General features: G+C 53.3%; 6 protein-coding genes across 6 annotated transcripts; 4 read left to right on the top strand and 2 right to left on the bottom strand.

Moving 5' to 3' along the window:
- Positions 1 to 467: 467 nt before the first annotated feature.
- On the top strand, positions 468 to 5,077 carry LRP88_10006 (P-loop containing nucleoside triphosphate hydrolase protein; the record flags this gene model as incomplete). Its single annotated transcript, XM_083246479.1, has 13 exons — positions 468 to 623; positions 676 to 753; positions 809 to 836; positions 892 to 952; positions 1,004 to 1,058; positions 1,108 to 1,356; positions 1,493 to 1,663; positions 1,716 to 1,784; positions 1,834 to 2,568; positions 2,619 to 4,011; positions 4,068 to 4,383; positions 4,436 to 4,991; positions 5,051 to 5,077. 13 exons carry the CDS (start codon positions 468 to 470, stop codon positions 5,075 to 5,077), a joined length of 3,894 nt encoding a protein of 1,297 aa, XP_083097592.1.
- Positions 5,078 to 5,335: 258 nt separating this feature from the next.
- LRP88_10005 (uncharacterized protein) lies at positions 5,336 to 10,516 on the bottom strand (the record flags this gene model as incomplete). The annotated part of the gene is made up of 8 exons (XM_083246478.1): positions 5,336 to 6,121; positions 6,175 to 6,315; positions 6,386 to 6,587; positions 7,389 to 8,414; positions 8,465 to 8,589; positions 8,643 to 8,777; positions 8,843 to 8,862; positions 8,917 to 10,516. The coding sequence occupies 8 exons, from the start codon at positions 10,514 to 10,516 to the stop codon at positions 5,336 to 5,338; spliced, it is 4,035 nt and encodes a 1,344-aa protein (XP_083097591.1).
- Positions 10,517 to 11,890: 1,374 nt separating this feature from the next.
- LRP88_10004 (uncharacterized protein) lies at positions 11,891 to 13,672 on the top strand (the record flags this gene model as incomplete). Its single annotated transcript, XM_083246477.1, has 4 exons — positions 11,891 to 12,069; positions 12,137 to 12,739; positions 12,884 to 13,404; positions 13,458 to 13,672. The coding sequence occupies 4 exons, from the start codon at positions 11,891 to 11,893 to the stop codon at positions 13,670 to 13,672; spliced, it is 1,518 nt and encodes a 505-aa protein (XP_083097590.1).
- An 86-nt stretch (positions 13,673 to 13,758) lies between these two features.
- Positions 13,759 to 14,624, bottom strand: LRP88_10003 (SDR family NAD(P)-dependent oxidoreductase; the record flags this gene model as incomplete). The annotated part of the gene is made up of 3 exons (XM_083246476.1): positions 13,759 to 13,833; positions 13,976 to 14,083; positions 14,136 to 14,624. The coding sequence occupies 3 exons, from the start codon at positions 14,622 to 14,624 to the stop codon at positions 13,759 to 13,761; spliced, it is 672 nt and encodes a 223-aa protein (XP_083097589.1).
- A 747-nt stretch (positions 14,625 to 15,371) lies between these two features.
- Positions 15,372 to 18,687, top strand: LRP88_10002 (uncharacterized protein; the record flags this gene model as incomplete). Its single annotated transcript, XM_083246475.1, has 6 exons — positions 15,372 to 15,530; positions 15,582 to 15,980; positions 16,320 to 16,536; positions 16,586 to 16,783; positions 16,836 to 17,689; positions 18,118 to 18,687. The coding sequence occupies 6 exons, from the start codon at positions 15,372 to 15,374 to the stop codon at positions 18,685 to 18,687; spliced, it is 2,397 nt and encodes a 798-aa protein (XP_083097588.1).
- Positions 18,688 to 19,580: 893 nt separating this feature from the next.
- On the top strand, positions 19,581 to 21,509 carry LRP88_10001 (FYVE zinc finger-domain-containing protein; the record flags this gene model as incomplete). Its single annotated transcript, XM_083246474.1, has 4 exons — positions 19,581 to 20,432; positions 20,725 to 20,901; positions 20,955 to 21,414; positions 21,481 to 21,509. 4 exons carry the CDS (start codon positions 19,581 to 19,583, stop codon positions 21,507 to 21,509), a joined length of 1,518 nt encoding a protein of 505 aa, XP_083097587.1.
- Positions 21,510 to 21,742: the final 233 nt, after the last annotated feature.

Genomic DNA, 21,742 nt, shown 5'->3' with positions numbered 1-21,742 from the left:
ACGATCACTTAAGGACTGCCTCGAAGCTCGAGTCCTGAGTACAAGACGCAGCTGCCGTCCCGTCACGTTTCTCTTTACATGTTGAACACGTCGATATTCTCCACGCCCACTCAGACCCTGAGACATCCCCTGCCATCGTCGATTTAAGGTCTTGTCGCTTGCTGCAAACTAACGCTATTGACTAGCGTCGTATTTCGTATCAACCGGGCTTCCATCCAGACCCCCCTTGTTTGTACTTGCCTCTTTAGGGGACACCCTCCCAAACGCTCCTGTCCCATCTCAACACCTCGACTCGAGTGCATCATTCATTTATCCTTAGATTCTATCATCTTCCATTTTGCCATCTGTAATTCTTTTATTTCCCATCGCTCCCTTGTTCTATCATTTTACACTTGCAATCTGTACTGCCTTACGCCGCTTTTGCTTAACCACATGTCGATGGGCTCATCACCTAGGTCGCCACCGACATGAGTGCCATGGATCGTGAACATATCAGCGAGAAGCCGGATACCTCGTCATCCTCGGGTCCTCAAAATTCGGTTCTACAGAATGGTACAGAGGAAAAGGCTCAGACTGAAGCCAAACTTCGCCCTGAACGGACGGCGACCTTCAAGGATTACACGGTACATCTTCTGTATCCCAGCGCGTTGTGGTATGCTGACAAGTGGTCTACAGAGGGTTTTCACTTATGCCACAAAATGGGACTTCCTTGCGTACGCCGCTGGAATAATTGCTTCCATCGGTGCTGGTGTCGTATGTCTCCTTTCTCCCTCAAGCAAGTCGGCCGTGAATCACTGACACCTTTCAGACCCTGCCGTTGCTGAATGTGGTTTTTGGTTAGTAGATCTACAGACCTCGCAACTGATCTTCTTTCTAATTCTTACCCCCTAGGCCAATTCGTGGGAGAGTTCACCAGCTTGACGTCCAGTATCAAGACAACCCAACGGCTCGCGTATGTTTGAGTGCTGATACAAGCCAACTATTGTTAACAGTTTCCCGTTAGGCTTTACATGTTCTTCCTTTTCCTTGCCCGTTTCATTCTCAACTCTATTAATAAAGTATGTCATTTAGCACTCTGTGGAATGCATCAATGCTTACCCAAGTCAGTTCGCCTTCCGTATGATCGGCATCAGGCTATCTTCGGCCATCCGACTACACTACCTGCAACGCCTATTCGGCCAGAGCATCCATGTTCTCGATTCTATGCCCCCAGGTTATGCTACCAGCACCATCACTTCCACCGCCAATGTTCTACAGCTAGGAATCTCCGAAAAACTGGGCATTTTTGTCGAGTACAATGCCACCATCATCGCGGCTCTCATTGTTGCTTTCACTAAGAACTGGTCTCTCACCTTGGTAACAGCATCAGTCGTCTTATTCTTGTTACTTGTTCTTGCAGTAATTCTTCCCTTCATCTTGAAGGTAAACACACGGGTTACAAGGGTAAGCAATGGTCATTCATTGAAGAGCCACCTTGTTAACAATCTTCCAGGCTGAAGGCAAAGCGGCTGCAGTTGCCAGTGAGGCACTTGCGAGTATCAGGATGGTAGCCGCGTGCGGTGCAGAGACACGCATCGCGAAGAAGTACGCTGCATTCGTTGAGGAAACAAGGAAACACGCTCATGTCCTTTCCCCCCTTATCGGAATCCAAACTGGTTTGATCGTGAGTCTACTGATGAGATAGAGAAACCGCTTTCTCTTGCTAACCTGGCCAGTTTTTCGGACTGTACGCTAGTTTCGGCCTTGCCTTCTGGTACGGGGTTAAATCTCTTGTTGAAGGCAGGGTGGGTAATATTGGTGACATTCTTGTGTAAGTGTGCTTTGTGTATACAGTTAATCCCTACTGATGAGACCAGTGTGCTTCTCTCCGTCATGATGATTGTCATCTCCCTCGAACGAACCTCGACTCCCCTTATCGCTGTTGGAAAGGCAACTGTCGCCGCCTGCGAGTTCTTCATTGTCATCGATGCTCCCCAGCCGAACAAAGGTAGTCTGAAGGAGCCCGATGTTTCATCCACAGAGGACATCGTTTTCGAAAACGTCACGTTTGCATACCCGAGCCGTCCGCATGTGCGAGTCTTGGACAATTTGGATTTGCGGATTGAGGCTGGCAAGATCAATGCCGTAGTTGGTCCGTCTGGCTCTGGAAAAAGTACCATTGTTGGTCTCATTCAGAGATGGTATTCCCTACAGGAGCAACATGTTTTAGCCAAGGCCATCGAAAAGGAGAAGGAGAATGGAAAGAAGAAGAAGAAGAAGGATGATGACGACGGCGTAGACGACATGCCTGAACCTGAACCCGAGGAGACAGGACCTGCGATCGAACTCCGTGGCCGGGTTTCCACTTCAGGACACCTCCTGGATGAGATCGATCTGAAATGGTGGAGATCCCAGATTGGACTTGTTCAACAGGAACCGTTCCTCTTCAACGACACGATTTACAAGAACGTTGCTTATGGGTTGATTGGCACTCAGTGGGCGGACGAACCCGAAGACAAGAAACGGGAGTTGGTAAAGGAGGCGTGCAAAGAAGCCTTTGCGGATGAGTTCATCGATAGACTACCTGATGTAAGTGCTGGCCTAGTTCACTGGCCGCCCCTATGCTAACTCGCTTCAAGGGCTACGACACCGTGGTTGGCGACAGTGGCGCCAAGATGTCTGGTGGTCAACGACAACGGCTGGCTATTGCTAGATCGATTGTGAGGAAACCGAAGATCCTAATCCTTGACGAGGCCACCAGTGCCATCGATGTTCGCGGCGAACGAATTGTGCAGGCCGCTCTCGACAAAGTTGCTCAGAATCGAACCACGATCACGATTGCCCATAGACTCTCCACTATCAAGAAGGCGGACCGTATTATTGTCCTGAAGAAGGGTAGGGTTGTCGAGTCTGGAACGCATGATAGCCTCATCGCGATTGATGGCGGAGTTTATTCTGGCCTTGTTCATGCTCAATCGTTGTCGCTCGGGGAGCCTACTGACGCAGCTGAGGAGATTGTGGACTACGCTGACAAGCCTGGATTGGCTCGTATCAAGAGCATCGCAGCCTCCGAGGGCGAAGCCGGCAAAGAAACGCCCATCGAGAAGACTCGAGGCATCTTTAAGAGTTTTGGGCGGCTGTTCTTCGAGTCCAAGAACGTGTGGCCATTCTTTGCCATCACAGTCGTGACTGCGGCTTGTGTAGGAGCTGCAATCCCCCTTCAGGCGTGGCTTTTTGGACAGATTATCTCTCTCACGGGAGAACTCGACATCCTTCTCAAGATGAGAGAGGAAAACGGAGGTACGAACGCGCAACTCAATTCTCAAGTGGAAGATAAACACTCGGATGGCAATTTCTGGTCCTTGATGTGGGTTGTCCTGGCCTGTGGAGTTGGCGTCGCGTACTTTGCCGTCATTTACGTTGCAACTCACATGTCCACCATCATCCGCGCCAAGTATCAGCAGCAATACTTTGATGCTGTCATGTTCCAGAAGACGTCCTTCTTTGATCACGAAGATCACTCACACGGCACCATGACATCTCGGATCGGGCAAGATCCGAAGCAGCTCGAGGAACTCATGGGGATGAACATGGCCAGCGTCTACGTTGCTATCTTCAATGTGGTGGGTTCTATCGCCATCGCATTTGCCTTTTCGTGGAGGCTGGCCCTTGTGGCATGTTGCGTCGTGTTGCCCGTCATGCTCGCATCGACGTACTGGCGCTTCAAGTACGAGATGGACTTCGAGAAGATGAACAATGAGGTCTTTGCGGAGAGCTCCAAGTTCGCGTCAGAATCTATCGGTGCTTTCAGGACCGTGACTGCCTTGACATTGGAGGATTCTATCTGTACGAGATATGAAACTCTGCTCAAGGAGCACGTCGTGTCGGCCTACAAGAAGGCCCGATGGGTGAGTATCATCTTTGGCTTCTCTGACAGTGCAAGTATGGCTTGCCAGGCTCTCATCTTCTACTACGGTGGCCGGCTTGTGGCGGAGGGCACTGTCGATGCCCTCGCATTCTTTGTTTGCTTCAGTAAGTATTCGATCACTCAATCATTTTCATCAATCCTCTGCTGACTCCTGCCTTAGTGGCTGTGATGCAGGGGGCAGAGGCGTCGGGTCAAGCTCTCGGTTTCGGACCCAATGCTGCACAGGTAACGGCGGCAGCGAATCGCATCCTCAACATGAGAGAAACGCGGCTTCAGGACAAGGTCTCGACATCACAAGAAATCCCAGACACGGAGGGTGGAATGTCAATTGAGCTGGACAACATCCACTTCAAGTATCCATCCCGAAGCACACCCGTGTTCAGGGGTCTCAATCTCACCATCCAGAAAGGCCAGTTTGCCGCCCTCGTGGGCGCATCTGGATGTGGAAAGACGTCGATCGTGTCTCTTCTTGAGAGGTATGACTTTTGACCATGATTGCTCATGCTGTTACTGACAATGGATGTGTAGGTTCTACGACCTAGACAAGGGCCGCATTCTTCTTAACGGCAAAGATGCTACAGACATCAACGTGTACGAGTACCGAAAGTACTTTTCCCTTGTTGCGCAAGAGGCCACTCTCTTTCAAGGTACCATTCGGGAGAATATCTTGCTTGGTGTCGACCCTTCGTCCATCACAGACGAGCAACTTCACAAGGTCTGTCGCGATGCCTCGATTCACGACTTTATCGTCTCACTTCCCGAGGGCTATAACACCAATATTGGATCTCGTGGAGTATCTCTCTCTGGAGGACAGAAGCAGCGAGTGGCTATCGCGCGTGCACTTATCCGCGACCCCAAGGTTCTCCTGCTCGACGAAGCCACCAGTTCCCTCGACTCGGAGAGTGAGAAGCTTGTGCAGGCGGCGTTTGAAAGGGCTAGCGAGGGGCGCACGATGCTCGTGGTGGCTCACCGATTGGCCACAGTGCAGAATGCGGATGTCATCTTTGTGTTGGGTGATGGACAGCTGCTAGAGCAAGGAAGCCATGCCGAGTTGTTGAAGCAACGAGGGGTTTATTGGCACATGGTGAGTGATTCCCTCTCACTGAGATTTCCGGAGATCGTGGAGCTAACCTTGGTCAACAGTGTCAAAGCCAGGCTCTGGATAGATAAGGCGAGGGAGTTGAAAGAATTGTACGATAACCGAAGGCATCACATCACCACAAGTCTCGCAGACGTTTCTTTGGTGACTAAAAGTTCATATACTCTGCTCTGCATCAGATCCTCAGAATGCCCCGATGGCAAGAGGAATACAGAGGAAAGTCATTACCCAACTCCCTGCTGGCGCCTCTCTAAAAGGTTCCCCTGATATCTAATCCTCTCGTGACGAATGACGGTAAGAAACATGACCCATATCTTACATGAAAGCCGTTACGCCTTGACGTGCCACATGTCATCAATCTCTCGGAGAATATCACCCACGTGCGTCATGACAAAGTCGTGGCTGCCAGGCAACACGCGCCAGCGGACCTTGTCCTCGCCACCAACCAGAGGCAGCGCATCACGACGGTAATCTTCAACGTTGATGATCTCATCGGCAACCGCCAGCAAGATGGCAGTGGTGCCAGGGGGACGCTTGGCTAGCTTCTCCCACGCCTGGTGCTGCTCAGTCAGGGGTGCAAAGCGAATGCTGGACATGAAGGCGGGGACGAAGCCGTGGTGATTGACCACCTGCCAGCGGACGTACTCCATCACACGCTGCTCCAGGGGTGTGACACGCTCACCAGACGCGGGCACGACCTCAGCCTCAGCAACGGCCACAGGCGGCGGAGTGGTGATGCTCTCGATGGCCGTCTTGTCGGGTTGCCTTGCTGAGGCGGCGATGGGCTGCTGGAGTCGTCGGCGTGTGGCTACAGCGAGGATACGCTCCGGAACCAGACCAGTTTGGAAGAGGAAACGGGAGACGTGGCCGAAGGAAGCGGCACGGATGAGACCTGCAGGAGCAAGGAGGACAAGATCTCGGACCAGGTCAGGAAAGGCGTTGGCAAAGTGCACGGCAATGCCACCACCAAGGGAGTAGCCGACGAGACGGAAGGCGCCGTTGCCGGTCCAGGCCAGGGGGCTTGAAGCCAGGGCGAGGAGCATTTGGGAGACGTAGAGGCGGGCGTCATGAGGGAGGTCAGCCACGCCATCTGAGAATCCACGACCAAAGAGATCCTTATCATGTTGTCAGTCAAGGTCAGTAGGGTGAGAAAAATGTGAGGACTTACAAAGAGCATCACACGGTAGCCTCGCTTGGCGATAGCGTTGGCCAGAGGCGCAAGAGTGACACACGGGGTGCTGATTCCGTGAACAAACAAGACCTTTTCTCCATCCTCAGGGCCAAACTCATAGACTCGCATGCTTCCATACTTGATTCACAGTGTTAGCAGTGGTCATGATGCGGCGGCTCCGGTGTTCGGGGCGGAGGGGCCCACTCACCGGAGTCTCCACGTCTCGGGCTCCGGGGAACTGGTCCGGCTGGTAGACAAGGTGTCTGGTCTCGTCGGCGCGGCTCTTGGCGTAGACGCCCTCGCTGAGGGGATTGCGGATTCTGCTTGGGCGGGCAGGGTAGAGAACGGCACGAGCGAGTGCGAGGAAGGAGACGGTGGCCAGGACGGTGGTGGTGGCCACGAGGGCCGGGCTGGGGACGTCTTGGGAGGACATTGTTGGCGTAGGATTGAGTGAGGAAAAGAAAGAAAGAAGAGTGAGATTGTAAACGTGCTGAGCTGGCAAATCGAAAGATTGAGTGTCTCTCTCACGAGTAACACAGACGGTTCAGTTCCAAGCCACCTCTCTCCCCTTCGAGTAGGGGTAAGGTAGTAAGCAAGCCCTCCTTCTCCTATCGCACCCTGATTGTAAATGAGACAAGCCACAGATTACAAAAGCCACTTGGATTCGTCCAACGCACGGAGGGATCGACAGGGACGAGAAGGAAAAGTAAGTCAAGAAGTAGAGAGAGGTTCAAGTTTTGTTTGCTCGGGGCTTCAAGGATAACGTCACCGTCATTTTAGTGGCTTCCCGGCTTGGTCGGCAAGGAAGGATGGAACCCAACTGATGCACGCACACCGGGAAGTGCGATGGTGGATGGTGGATGGCGGATGGTGGATGCACTGCAGGACGGGTGTCCCCGCTCTGAGCCGCCTGGGCAGGTGCAGACTCAGGTGCAGTTGCCCTGTCGGAGGCCAGCAACTGTCCGAACAGGGACCACCCTCACTGGAAACCCTGCCACTACATCGCCATATCCCGCCCACGTGGAGCATCATGTGTCTGTATAATGCGCATCCGTCCACATGGCAATCAATGACAATATCATGTCTGTCTTTTGTTAAATGCAACTGGCCTGTAAATGCAGGCATCAATTAACGTAAACCCCGGGGTATCTCGCACGTTTCCCATTATCCATCCAACCAACCTTGACACAGATCGCTTCCATTATCCCAACCCAACCGCCCACGCAGCGTTTCCCAGCTGCCTTATCAACACACACAGGTTCTCGACAATGGCCGGAGCTGTGCTTTGTCCATTTGAAAAGTTGGTCCTTAGCACCTCGTATGCTGCTTCCATACTTGTCTTTGGATCCTCGATCGCCGCCTCGGATACTCCCTCGCGTCCGCCGGGTCCACGGATGATAGGCCGGCCCTGCCCAAGCGTGATGAATCTCTGCATCACTATCGACTCTGGGTCGTCGAGGTAGACCTTTTCCTGCGGCAAGGTCGCGTTTTGTCGACGACTAGCCCGGGTCACCACACCATAAGTCCACAGGGCGAGCGCCGCGTGATGGACGCCTACTGCATAAAAGTTCTTCAAGTGACCAGCTGGGAATAGCTTCGCAAATCGCAAAACCTGGCCGGCGCAACTCACAGCTGCGCGAGAGTCGGTAGTCTCAGTCCACTTCTGTAGCACGGGATAGACTCGCCGTGCCTGATCCTCTCCCTCCTTGCCCGCGAAGAGCTGAAGGTCGTCCAGCGACACGTGCAGGTTCATCATGAGCTGGTTGAGCACCAGCCGCTCCTGCGCAGAAATCTCAGGCCAGGTGGCTGTCGTTGACTGAAAGGCCTGAAGATCCTGGACTAGCTGCTGGTGTCGCGAGCCAAGCAGAGAGCCGTAGCCTCCGATGGCGCTTGTCGTGTAGGTTCGCGTTCGGCAAGCCGAGCTCAGACATCTGAACTCCAGAATCAGGGCCCAGAATGCGTGAAGATAGATTGCTGTCGAGAACTGTACGTCCACCCGGTGGCGGTTCGTGGGAAGGAGGTTCACGTCATAAAGAAGATCGCCTACTGATGGCGCCCTCTTAGTCTGTCCCGCCTCTCGCTCGAGGTAGAGGCCCTTCCATTCCTTTGCCGTTTTGGCATACCAAAGCTCCTTGGCAGCCGGTAGAGGAAGTGTAAGCTCAGCATACGACATGACAGGGTTTGTCAAAGCTGTCATGGACTGCTGGCTATCTCGGAGGAAGCAGTGAAAGACAAGCCTGTTGGAGTAGGTTAGCACCTCGCCATGAGACTCAAGACTCGTATTTACCGTTTCCACTTCTCCATCTCAATCCAGCTCCTCCATTTCTGCTCTAGAATGGCACCTTCATCTGCAGGGTCGACCGAAATCAAAGGGTAGGAGGATCTCTGAAGCTTGCCACGATATCGCATCATCTGTACTGCGTCAGCACAGTGCTCAATTAGAAGCGCTCGGCACTAGGTCATACCGTGACCGGAATATTAACGTGGCATTCGGCAATCTCCATCTTTCGTCGATTCCCACTCCAGAGACCGGCGTCCTGGCCAAGAATGATAGCTTGGATAAGACCTATGTTCAATATTGTCTCATTGTTCATCTCGAACTACAACAGTCAGCTGCTGGGCAAAACGAAAACCAGTTTCAAGGGCCATGATTCTGGGCACATACTCGGTTAGGCATAACGAGACCTAAGCAAGATCGTTAGCATATCTCTGCAGCACCACAAAGAGAATCCTACTTACGGACGGACTCTTGCAGAGCGTATCCGAACTTGCGTAGGGTCGAAACTGGCGCCAACACGGCACCACCTACTGCTGCGCCAGCTATCCATTCCGGCTCTTGTTCGTTCAGCTTGAAGGTCGGAAAGTGTATCCACTCCGATACTTGATTAGTGTGGGAGTTGAGAAAGATGTGGACCATTGTATCCATGACATCTGCCGAGGGAAACGATGAGGATATGCGATTCGACATGGAGTCTGGTCGACAGGCACTCAAGACCACAGCCAAGACTCGGTCACGGGCTGACAGATCCAGTTTTTGGTCAACCACTTTTTGCAGTCCCTTCTTGGCCGCCTGGGCTTGTATACTAGCAACGTCTCTATTTGGGACGGGTAGATTTGCCTGCTCGCCATAGGCGTTGTCGTTGGCCACGGGGTCCCATCTCCAGGGAGACACGTCCCAAGCATTGACCAAACTCTGACGCATCTGTGCAATATCGACAGAGTTGTCCGTTTCAGGGGTCTCCTGTTGGACCGGCAAGGTGTCAGTCATGCCATCGGTATTCCAGTGATCCAGTAGACCAAAATCCATGTCTGAGAGCTCGAGGTTGCTATCATCGCAAAAGTTCAAGACAGCAAGCCCTTGGTTCTCAGCCATTTTGGCAGAGTGGTCAAACTGTTGTTGTTCGTACAACACATCTCGGAGGAAGTCGCAAAAGGGAAGGCGGTCCACGGCCACTGGTCCCCCTGCGCCAGGCTCGAGTTTGGGTGCCAAGCCATCTGGGATGGCGTGATCTCCAACTGTATCTGGGGTAGATAGTTGGCCAGAGTCCGAATTCAATGGAGGAGTCTGTTCAAATGGAGAGGTTCTTTCAACAGAGTGGTGAACCTGCAGCGTTGAATCGGGCATACCAGCCATTGGATAATCGGCAGAGAAGCTCGTATTTTCGCGTTCATCGCCGTAGGGCGTGTTAGAGTGCCCGTTAGCAGATAAATGCATCAAATGCATGGCAGCGGCTGAGCCAGCCTCGGCAGAAACGCACGTCAACCCCCGACGAACGCATCTCTGGCAGGGCTTCTCTTCCTGGCATTTGACACGGGCAGAAGCGCATGCTTTGCAAGCGTGTGTTACACGACCAGCGCTCGGAGAGGTTGTGGCACGGCGTCTCTTCTTGGACGAGTCATTCTCGTGATTTGTCTCGTGCCGCTTCTTCAGATCCGCGCGCGCAAACGTCTTGCCGCAGACGCCACAGGCAAAGCGACGGCCAAGAGTATGCGTCTGGACATGACGCTGAAGATGCTCAGGCCTCGAGTAACGGCGCCCACAGTCGCCGCAGGCGTAGAGAGATGGCCCTGTGTGCGCTCTGTTCACGGCAGAACTGGGCGCGGCTGAAGCGGGATTAGGAGGCGTGGTGGTGGGCGCAGACGAGGGTTGTCCGATGGCAGCGGGGTTGAAAGGCCTCGCAGCACCGAGCGCAACACCAGGAGCAGACGGAGGCGGATACGGCTGAGACGAGGCAAAAAGGACCGGAGCCGAAGCAGTGTTCGGAGCGGAAGTGGGATCGGGATTCGGACGCGGAGGATCGAGAATGTGGGAGAGGCTCGAGAGCGAGGGGCCAGACATGGCGCAGTCAGTCAGTGCAGGGCGGACTTGAGTGTCCAATTGACGGGGGGTTATAGCGTCGGCATCGGCTGGCAGCGGTAAATCTATACGGGGAGGGGCCTTTAATAGGGCCAAGCGGGATATGGAGAGATGAATACGAGGCGAAGCAGTAAGGTTAAGTGTAAGTGTAGGAGAACGAGTGGTAGGGCTGGGATGAAGTGGGAACGGCAGTCCGGATAAGGGAAGCCTCTTGGGGTTGATGGATATAAGCAAGGGTAGGAACGACCGAGGCAGAGAATGCGACAAGAGAAAGGAGGGAAAGAGCGAGAGGGAGAGAAAAAAAAATAATTAGCAGAGGAAACAAACAACCCAAGGTCAGACGACGGGAATACCCGACATAACCATCGACTAAAAATCAAATCACTGCATGCATGATTTCGCCTCACAGACAAGACCGCGATCAATTGCGTGGTACCGGGGAGCAGGAGTTGGGGACCTGACATTAGCAGCCCGCTCAAGACGCCGCGATTTGGGGCGACGTCCGATGTCGTCGTAAGCTCCGTCCACAAGTGGCCGGGGTTTGTGATGGGGATAGCGTCAAAGAATCGACCCTGCGCTGCGCTTAGGTGCCCTACGTGCTTGCGTGCGTACGCACCTGGCCCCATCCATCACCCATGGACTTGACCCCGTTGATGAAACCATTACGCGCCCTTGAGTTGCGTATGTTGAGCAAGCCCTTCTCCCTGAAGTCTTTATCAGATTCAGTATCATCTGAAACAGGACCGGCGTGTCTACTCAGGCCGTTCAGCCGTGCCAAGACTCAACTTGATGCTCGACAGGATAAGGTGGTTCTCTTGTCTGAGTACAGCTTTTCTCTGCCCCGGTCACGGCGTTGGCGAGTTCAAGCCAACGCCATCCCACCTCACTAACACCAATCAAGATCCGCCATCACGGAGCCAAATACCTTATTGTCCGCGTCACCGGGGGGGGCCAATTTCAGACATGGTCATGTCCATTCTGCGCCCTATCACGATGCTCTTCTGAACGTCGGAGTAGTAATCGTCTTTGCGCAGGATTGCTCTCAGGGGACGGCAGTTGAGATGCTCAGCCCAGGGGCGATTATCGTCACCATCAACATCACCATCACCACCTGCGCCTCGCAGTTCGTGCTATTCTCGATCAGAGACGCCACCCGCTAACCTCCGCAAGCACCCCCCTGTCTTTTTGGGTGCCAGGGCCTTAGTGCTATTCACACCTTCTTGGCAACGCGGCTTCGAGATGCTGAGTTCCTGCGGCACGGTAAAACTCTTCTGCTTCTATTCCCATCAAGATGCATATTTGACCTCATCACTACCAGCCATCATGACCCATTAAACCTTATCGATGTGACGAACAATGTCTCCAATGGCTCCGACTCGTGACGACCGGGCCGTCGCTCTAGACGCCTCCGTCGACACCGGTGCCCGAGCAACTCGCCGACACGCGCTGGGAAACGTCCGCATACGCAACCAAGAGACAAATGCTCTGATTTTCATCCCCACCCCGTCTTTGGACCCGAATGATCCCCTGAACTGGTACTGACATCCTGCTCTCTTCTCTGTCTGCGTCAGAGACATTCGATACTCATCAGTCCTCCCTTAGGTCGCCATGGCGGAAGTACTACACCGCTGGCCTGGTCTGTTTGGCCATGACTATGTCCAACTTCCTCGCCGCTGGACCTTCCATCGCCATCGTCCAGACTGCCCTGAGCTTCTTCCCTGACGCGGTCGTCAACGACACTCTAACAAGCTCCGCTATCCCCAAGATCGCCTACTTCTTCACTACCACTAGTCTCCTACTCGGTGTCGGATGCTTCTTCTGGGTCCCCATCGCGAACAAGTATGGCCGAAGACCCGTCTATCTTGCCAGCTACTCCGTCTACTTCGCCGTGGCCGTGGCCCTGATCTTTGTCAAGTCTTATGGGGGCTTTCTTGCTGGCCGGATCCTCATGGGCTTTGGAGCCGGTGCTGCAGAAACGATTGCCCCTATTACGATTGCCGACATTTTCTTCCTGCACGAGCGGGGGGCAATCATGTCCTTCTACAACTGCGCCCTATCCGTCGGTGTCGCCTTGGGCATGGTCGTTTCAGGCCTCATCACTATCGATTACGAGTGGAGAACCATCTATCAAGTTGGCTGTGCTCTCGTGGGTTTCGTCTTGGTACTCATCTTCTTCTCCTTCCCAGAGACGGCCTACAACCGCCAGTATGATCAAAGCGACGGGTCTATTACTGGCGTCGAAATCGAACAGAAAGACTGCTTGGGCTCAGATCCGGCAAACGCAGGCAGGCCTGCGAGCGTATCCGAACAGAAGAAGCAAGGAGGGACAATACTTGGCATATCTCACAGATCATTGACCAATGAGTCTTTGCTAAGGATGTTCCTTCGACCCTTTGGCCTTATTATACTTCCCCCTGTGCTTTGGGCTGCGCTCATCCAGGCAGTCACCATTGGTTTTCTAGTTGCTGTCTCGTCCAACGTTGACACAGCGTTTGAAGGAACCTACGATTTTGAATCATACCAAGTCGGCCTCTGCTTCATAGCCGCCATCATCGGGTCCCTGGTTGGCATCCCTGCTGGCGGTCACCTTGGAGATTTAGTGGCAGATTATTTTACCAAGAGGAATGGGGGTATTCGAGAACCCGAGATGCGGCTCCCTGTCATGGCGTTGTCCTTGGTTACCACACCGCTTTCTTTGACCCTGTACGGAGTTGGGATCCATCATCAACTTCACTGGATTGTCCCCACCATTGGTCTGGGCCTTCTAAACTTTTCCGTCACGCAAGCGTCGTGCGTATGCTTGGTCTATGTGATTGACGCCTATAGACCGGTTGCTGGCGAAGTTAGCCTTGCTGTACTAGGCTTTAAAGGTGAGCCCCCCCTTTCCCTCAACTTGAGGTTGGTTCGAACTAACCAGTCACAGCTCTATTCGGCTTCCTCCTGTCGTTTTATACCAACCCCTGGATCAACAACTCCGGATACCAAATCGCCTATGGCACGATGGCCGGCATCGCAGCCGCCATCCTCATCTTATGGATACCTTTGTATATATGGGGCAAAAGAATACGGTATGCAACTTGGGACTGGCCACTTGTGTCCTATATCCATTGGTATGGCGACCGTGAGGTGGGAGAATAGGCCGTTGAAGTTGTGCGAAAAGATGAATGCAAGGGGTGATCATGTCTAACATGGTATACCTCGTATAATTCTAGCTAAATAGATATTCAAAGTGACATGCCAGCATCAAGCACCGCATTGACTCCCGTAACCGTCTTAGACTTGATAAAGCAGAGAACCTGCTGAGCAACATCGTCAACCGTCACCAGACGCCCAAGTTTCGTCCGATCTGTCATCTCCTTTATCTTCTCTCCAGAAAAGCTAAGGCCCCAATCCTAGGCCAATTAGCACAGAATCAATTCTCCGCGGGAAATTGTGCCTTACCGTTAGCATGAGTCCAGGAGATACGCTATTCACCCGTATCCTCGGGCTCGCGGCCAGTGCCAGACCCTTGGCGAGGTGAATCTGCGCTGCCTTGGTGACGGCGTACGCCTGGCCACGTCAGCCTCATATATTGAGCTATGGGACTAAAATTTTCACTCACCAGAGAGCTTCCGCTCACTTTCACGCCAGCAAAAGATGCTGTGGTAATGAAGACGCCCTCTGTCTTGTCCAGATGCTCTTTCGCAGCATGCATGAGGAACAGGTGAGACTTGACGTTCATGTTGAAGCATCGGTCCCAGTCCTCCTCATTGACATTGTCATCCAAGTTAGTTATATCTCGGATCTTGGTCCAGCCTCCATTGGAGAAAACAGCATCCAGCCGTCCCATTGCGCTCACGACTTCATCCACCAGTTTAATCAGGTCTGCCCGTACTCCCAGGTCGGCACGGAAAGACAAGAAGTTGTTCTCGTCATGAGGTAGCGGCGAGAGGGCGTGTAGCTCTTGCACGAAGCTGGCGGCGCGGGTGGAATCAGAGTGATAGTTGACGGCGACACGCATTCCGTCCTTGGCTAGGAGGCGGGCTGTAGCAGCGCCGAGGCCGGCGGTGCCGCCAGTAATGAGCGCAACGGGCGAGGGAGGCGACGACATGATTTACGGATTCTAATGATATAGTATATGTCACTGAGATTCAGTTTCTAGCTGTGAAGTTGATTAGTTTCCCCTCATCCTATCCTGGCAGAGGTTTTGATGTCCTCCGCTGCCCGGGATCTGGCGGGGGCGGGCCCGGAGCGGGGAAACGGGGATCTGGTTGGAGATCGGAGCCGGGACCGGAGGACATTCGGCCGATAAGCACCAAGGTTATCCCGACCTCGGACAACTAGGCAACTAATATTTCTCTTATCTTTTCAAACTCATTCATTGCGTCGCATGTTCTTTCGACCGTCAAAGTAGCCCCATTCACCAGTATGACCATGTGTGGTGTTTCCAATTGATTACTTTTGTACCATGTAGCAGTCTGTATTGTTGAATGGCTTGTCGCAACCCAATAAGAATGCCTTCCTACGCGAACTGCATGGAAATGCATGCTGTAGCGAGAATGACATGTTGCCTCGCAAGTCAAGATACGCCAGCTGCCTCGGGAGGCGTGAGAGCCGTCTGTGCAGCCAATATTTTCGGGTCCCGGTGCTCCGAAGTACAAGGCAATGTGGGAGCAGCGCATCAGGCACGTGTGCCAATTAGAAGAAATCGATGCACTGAATGTTTCCGTTGCGATTATTCATAAATAAATGCTTCTCCTTCTTCACGTTCGTCTTCTTGGGCCGGCTGGATATCAACGTTCTGGTGTCTAGTTCCCTTTGCATTCGCAAGTTGAAACACACATACATCATTTAAATCATGATCACGCAGAATGGGAACCTAGGTCACTTACCCTCCCCCGAAAACAACTCAGCTTCAGCTTCTCACCGTGGCCCACTCAGGGTTGCCATAATAGGCGCAGGCATCGGTGGTCTCAGTGCTGCTATTGGACTCCGACGTCAAGGCCACCAAGTTAATGTAAGTAGTCCTTTCTCAATGAGCTGCCGAACTTGTATGAACCCATATCAGCTTTACGAAAAATCAAGCTTCGCCGTCGAGCTGGGTGCCGGTATCCATCTCACCCCCAACGGGAATGGGATCCTACGGCGATGGGGCATCTTTGCCGAGGAATTTGGTGGCACTCTGCTAAACCGCCGATTCGAGTTTCACTGCAATGGCGAACCCATCCTGGACGAGGATCTGACGACGCCTAATCTTCGCTGGGAGCATCCTTGGCATCTAGTTCACAGGGTTGCGCTACATGAGCGATTGAAGAGGGCCGCGACTGGAGAAGATGGGCGAGGTTTGCCAGCTATTCTGCACACATCATCAGAAGTTGTCCATGTTTCACCAGAGAGGGGTAAAATCACCCTAGTAGATGGCACTATCATCGAGGCAGATGTCATAATAGGGGCGGATGGTGTTCATGTAAGTGTATTCCCATGGTTACCTAGTCTAACTTTCTTTAACGTAAGCCTCTAGTCCAGAAGTCGACAATTCATCTGTGACTCAATGCCCGGGGTTATCAGCTCAGGGAAGGGAGCATTCCGATTCCTAATCCCGAGATCGTTGGCAGACGAGGACCCAGAAATACAACCTCTTGTCGAGGCTCGAGACGCTGCGTACATGTGGTTCGCTAATGATAGACGTGTTGTTCTGTATCCTTGCAATTCGAACAAGACTCTCAATTTTGTTTGTATACACCCCGAAGAAGAGTCTCATTCAATGGCGGGTGATGGTCTGCGAACCTTTTGATGCATGTCACAGACGGCCGTTAACATTGGCGCAGGTTGGGACAAGACTGGCTCACTCGAGCAGGTCCTCGAGGTGTTCAAGAGTTTCGATCCAGTTCTCTTACGACTATTTCGAAAGATGGACCCTAAGGAACTCAAGGTGTGGCAATTGCTGGACATGGAGAAGCCCCCAGCCTGGGTGAATGAAAGGATGGCTTTGCTTGGAGATGCTGCCCACCCATTCACGCCTTGTATGTGACCGACATACTTTTCGTCCTTATGTTACTAACCGCTGTCAAGATCAGGGACAAGGGGCAAACCAGGCCATAGAAGACGCAGCTGCTATTACGGTCGTGTTGCCTTACGGCACTTGTCCAGCAAACGTGCCAGAACGCCTAAAGATGTACGAGAAGATCCGCTACGACAGGGCTCATAAGATACAGAGTGATTCCCGGAGAGCGGGCTCGGACTGGAAAGATGGAAAGCCCCAAGTCAACCGTAAGTGTGCCATTCTCGAAACGCGAGGTCATGTTGGCTTACAGAAACCGAGCCGCGATATTTGGAAGCTTCAACTTTGCCCACGACGCCTACCACCACGCGAACATCGTCTTCAAGCGGCATCTTTGGAAGAGTACACCAGGTGCCAGGTGGAGAATGCCGGTTTCTTTTGGGCCGTCTTATGAGTTACGCAGCCACGACTCAAGCGACTCTCGGCAGACTTTCACAACCGCTGCCGTGAGATTCAAGTCGTCACGGACGTATCTCGAGTCCCTTCTCCCGACCGAGTCGTACACTTTTGTGGCCGATGACACACTCTGCGAAGTGAGCCTTGCCATCACCACCCGGAAGAATGTGCCGTGTCTAGGTGGCGCAGACTACAGCCGGTTTGGCCTCTACCTCCATGGCGTCCAGTACAAGAGAGACGACGACTCAACCGTTCAAGGCAGCTTTGTGCCTGTGCTTCTAGAGGATTCGGCGGACATGGTTATTTCAACAAGAGAGGAACAAGGGATGCCTGCCCTCTTCTGCGACATCGAGGTTACCTCAAGCCCGCAGACCTATCAGATGAAGGCATCGTGGAGGGGCGTGAATTTCACAGATTTGATCTTGGAGGATCTCGAGGAGGATCCTCGAGCTGCAGAAAACGCGGGAGATGATGTATCGGGCCGCATTCTCCTATCACATCACTTCAGGCCGAAAATCGGGGTCCCTAAGGAGCCGGGTGAGACATACGCCGTCAAGGGGAGCATTGGGGATGCATCTTGCAGGGTGACCCAGAGATGGCGGATCAAGAAAGGGTCCGTCAAACTGCAGGGTCACAGCTGGGAATCACTTCCGACGCTCCATCATGTTGCAGCTAGCCTGGCGGATATGGCCATGTATGGTATTGTATCTGCCGAGGTGGTGAGTGGAACTGGTGTTCCTAACAAGAGGCAATATAGTAGAATCTAGGTGCATGTGTTGGGGTTCATATGGGCTGCGTGAGAGATCCATCTGATGGGTCCATCGGGAAGATTAGATGCAAGGACGGAACATATGCAGAGTGAGCTGGCCATATACAGCCATGTTACTGGACACGATATATGCCGTGATCTGAATCCAGGTGTCAAGTCCCACTGCCAAGGCCAAGTTAAGGCAGGGTTTCACGAGAAGGAGATGTACGACCTATCTGAGGAGTATCTGGAGGGAAGACGGAACGTAGATGGCCGTGTGGTGTCGATCGAAGAGGCGAGGACCGAGAAGGTCTCATATGAACATCCATCTCCCGCATAAATACGAGTCGACTCGGTCCAACTCGACTCTTGCACTCCTCAACTTATTCGTCCTTACAGTTGACACTCAAGTTGACCTTCACCATGGCTAGCAACCAACTTCCCATCCCGAACCGATTCATTACTGGCCACAACCAAGCTGGCAAGGCGATATTCGAAACCTGCCTCCCCGATGCGCTCGTCAGAACCAACGTCGGGACTCACGACTTCTTTCTGGGCTATGTCACCAACGAGCATCCCGTCGATCTCCAGGACAACAATGACATTGGCGTCTACGAGCAATACTTGGCCCAGCCTCCAGGACTCGCCGTCCCAGGAGGTACTGTCCTTCGATTCGTCGACTTCCCACCGGGCAAGTCGGCCATGCACCGGACGGTGAGCATCGACTACGGCATTGTACTCGAGGGCGAGATGGAGCTGTTGCTAGACTCGGGCGAGACCCGCCGTATGAGACGCGGAGACGTGGCGATCCAGCGCGGGACGATTCACCAATGGATAAATCCTAGTGGCAACGAGTGGGCACGGATGGTGTTTATGCTCCAAGAAAGCAAGCCGTTGGTTGTGAATGGGGTCACGTTGGAGGAGGAGCTCGGCGAGATGGAAGGCAAGCTACCGCCTTCGAAGAAATAGTGTCCGGAAAGAAGGATCGAAAGGAGAAGGAGGTTATAGAGAGCGGGAAATTGGTGTAATAAAAGTGTCAATGACAGACAGACGAGGTCTGAATGGAGGTGACGGTCCTAGAAATGGAAGGGTCCAGATCAAAGTCCCTGTCAACTTGATAAGCCGGACTTGGCGCGTGCCCTGTGGGTGCCTATTTCCATGGGATGGATCAGTCCTAACAAACGTGGCTGATCCGCCAGCCGCGTCTAGTTAGGCGCTCCCCCACTGGCCCTGTAGTAGCAGGTACTAACGCCCCCAGTTCGCCCGAGCTTGGTGATGCAAGGGTCGCGTGGGCGAACTGGACTGATCTCTACTGGGCTGTCCCGGCCAGGACCGCCTCTCCTCCTCCACCGAACTTGCCCCTCAGGCAGGGACTGACTCCATGGATGCGAGGACTTGACTCGACTCGACGATTCTGTTCTTCTTTTCACCGACTACGGCTTGACTCTGCATCTCATTTTGGTCATCTTTTCCTTCTCCTTTCCTCCTCTGGCCGCCGTTTCATCCAGGTACGTACGCGCGAATCCCCAAGGTTTCAGCCCCAATCTTGATACCTACGTCCGCCTGTTATTATGCATCATGCGAGATCGGGCTCGGCCAACCATTTGCTAATCGCACATTCAGTCTCAGGTCAAACCATCCTCTCCTGCATCTCGCAACCTTGTTCAGCCTCAAACTTTTTCTTCCATCGCAAGCTTTCTCTGAAACCTATAACAATACGATTCCCTCGAGCCCCCAACCGACAAGTCAAGACTCCCGCCTCGATCGATACATACACATGTCGCGCTAGAGAGGAGGGCTTCACATCCCGCCTCAGCTTTCTCCTCATTCTCCATCGCTGAGCCCGGCCCGGATGTGCTACCATGGCTAGCCCCTCGGGTGCTTCTGGCCATTTGGCGACTGAAACTGCCAGAGACTACGACGCCCTCGTGTCGAATGACTCTGAGAGCTCAGGCTCCTCCTTCGACAGTGATAACATTGGATCAGACCAGTCCGAGGGCTGCCCGTGGCGAACTTCTCGTTTCTACGACCAGGAGTGCTCGCGTTTCTTCGACTGTCCATCTCACACCGTCGAACGAAGCCTATCAGATAACGGATCGGTACACCAGGAGTCTATCAATGGCCCCGACGACTCCGAACCACCGCACCCCGCTGACGATCGCGACCAACAAAACGAACACGCTTCTCGTTTCTTAGACGCGGAACTTGCGCAAATCGGCATTACCAGAGACGCTGCGCAACCCGTACCCACGGCTGAGGCTTACGCGGACATGGAAGTCACTTCCACGGAAAGGGACGCTGGCGCAAGCGCAGGAGGCGACCTAGATTCAACAACTCCTGACGCCCAAGGGGCTGCTTTGACAACAACGCAGAGGCCGACACCCGTGGAGGAGCCTGGGAGCAGTTCTCGAGACAGAGTGCCCGCTCAACCTGCAACCCTAGATATTCCCCAGGACGATGCCGAGGACCAGCCCAGTCCAGCACACCGACCATCCGGCTCCGCACGCAATTCCGAGTTTCGACGTACTTGGGCAGGCCCATCCCGCGAGAGAATGGATGCTCCTCTGCCCTCTGTTAGGTCATTGGAAGATGCTCTGCCGCCACTCCCTCGATCCTCTCGGCCGTCGATATCTTCAGATCCTCCCCGACCCAGATGGCAGCCCGATAACGAAGTCACGTACTGCCCCATATGTCGCACCCAGTTTAGCTTTTTCGTACGCAAACACCATTGCAGGTAGGCTCACATGTCCCGAGATGTCTTGGGGATCTGAAACTTATGATACTAGAAAATGTGGAAGAGTTGTCTGCAACTCGTGTTCCCCGCACAGAATCATCATTCCATACCAGTACATCGTCAGACCACCTGGCTCAGACACGACCATGCACCAATCGCTACTAATCGATGGTCTCGGGGCTGGATATTTCGATGTCAATGACATGTCAGGGGGTGAGCGGGTGAGGCTTTGCAATCCATGCGTTCCAGACCCCAATACTGCACCGCCGCAGAGTCCGAGCCCCCAAGCAACCCTGTCGCCGCGATCTGCTCACCAGAGATCGCGGAGCAGTATCGGCAGCGCCTATGGGACACTGCCGCCGTCCAATCGGCACGGTGCAGTCTTTGCTCCAGGCGCCAGCGGTGATCCTTATCGATACCTCTCCCCTAGGATGAGAAGTGTTACTATGGTTTGTGACCCTTGTTTATGTCTCCGAGTCCACAGTTGCTAACAACGTTTCAGGTTCCTCCTTCGTCTGGCTCATCATCTCCTGGTCCGTCTTATCGACAACGTAGTGGAACACACCAAACCCCTGTTGAGCGTCTCCTGTCTGGCGTTCAGTCCTCGTCACCTTCTTCATATCCAAATCGATATAGCTCACTTGGCGAGTCATCCTCGAGACAGAGGGCATTGCCACCAACACCTCAGATTGCGGAGGAGGATGAGTGTCCTATCTGCCATCGCGAGCTGCCCTCACAGAGTCTCCCCAACTTTGAAGCCCTTCGAGAATCACACATTACGTCGTGCATCCAGAACCATAGCACATATGGCACACCCCGTGGGGAAGGCGGAGCGCCACCTGCTCCACGACGGACGGGCATGTATACTTACCTGGCAACAGAGAAGGACTGTATCGACGACGCCGAGTGTACCATCTGCCTGGAAGAGTTTACGGTTGGAGTTCCCATGGCGCGATTAGAATGTTTATGTCGATTTCACCGGGCGTGCATCTCGTCATGGTTCGTCAAGCACCCCGGGCGTTGTCCAGTACACCAGCATGATGGGTTTGGTTATTAAGCAAGCCTTCGTTCACTTGGTCAAGATTCACGGTTCACGGTTGAAGATGGGGGGTTGATTGCATATCAGACGGCGTCAAGGTTGATATTTTGTCTGGCGGTCAGCGTGTTGTTTTTACTACTACTATTACTAGACACGAGCAAGCATCTCTGGGCACTCGGCACTTTCTTTTATCCTGGGTTTGGATACTCTGTTTCCAAGAATAGCGTTCGAACGGGGTTCTATACGATGGG

The sequence above is a fragment of the Fusarium phalaenopsidis genome, assembly GCF_050370095.1.
Source record: "Fusarium phalaenopsidis strain FUZ10S chromosome Unknown contig_32304, whole genome shotgun sequence".
Lineage (NCBI taxonomy): Eukaryota > Fungi > Ascomycota > Sordariomycetes > Hypocreales > Nectriaceae > Fusarium > Fusarium phalaenopsidis.
The sequence above is the reverse complement of the archived record's forward strand: the minus strand, read 5'-3'. Positions and strand labels throughout refer to the sequence as shown.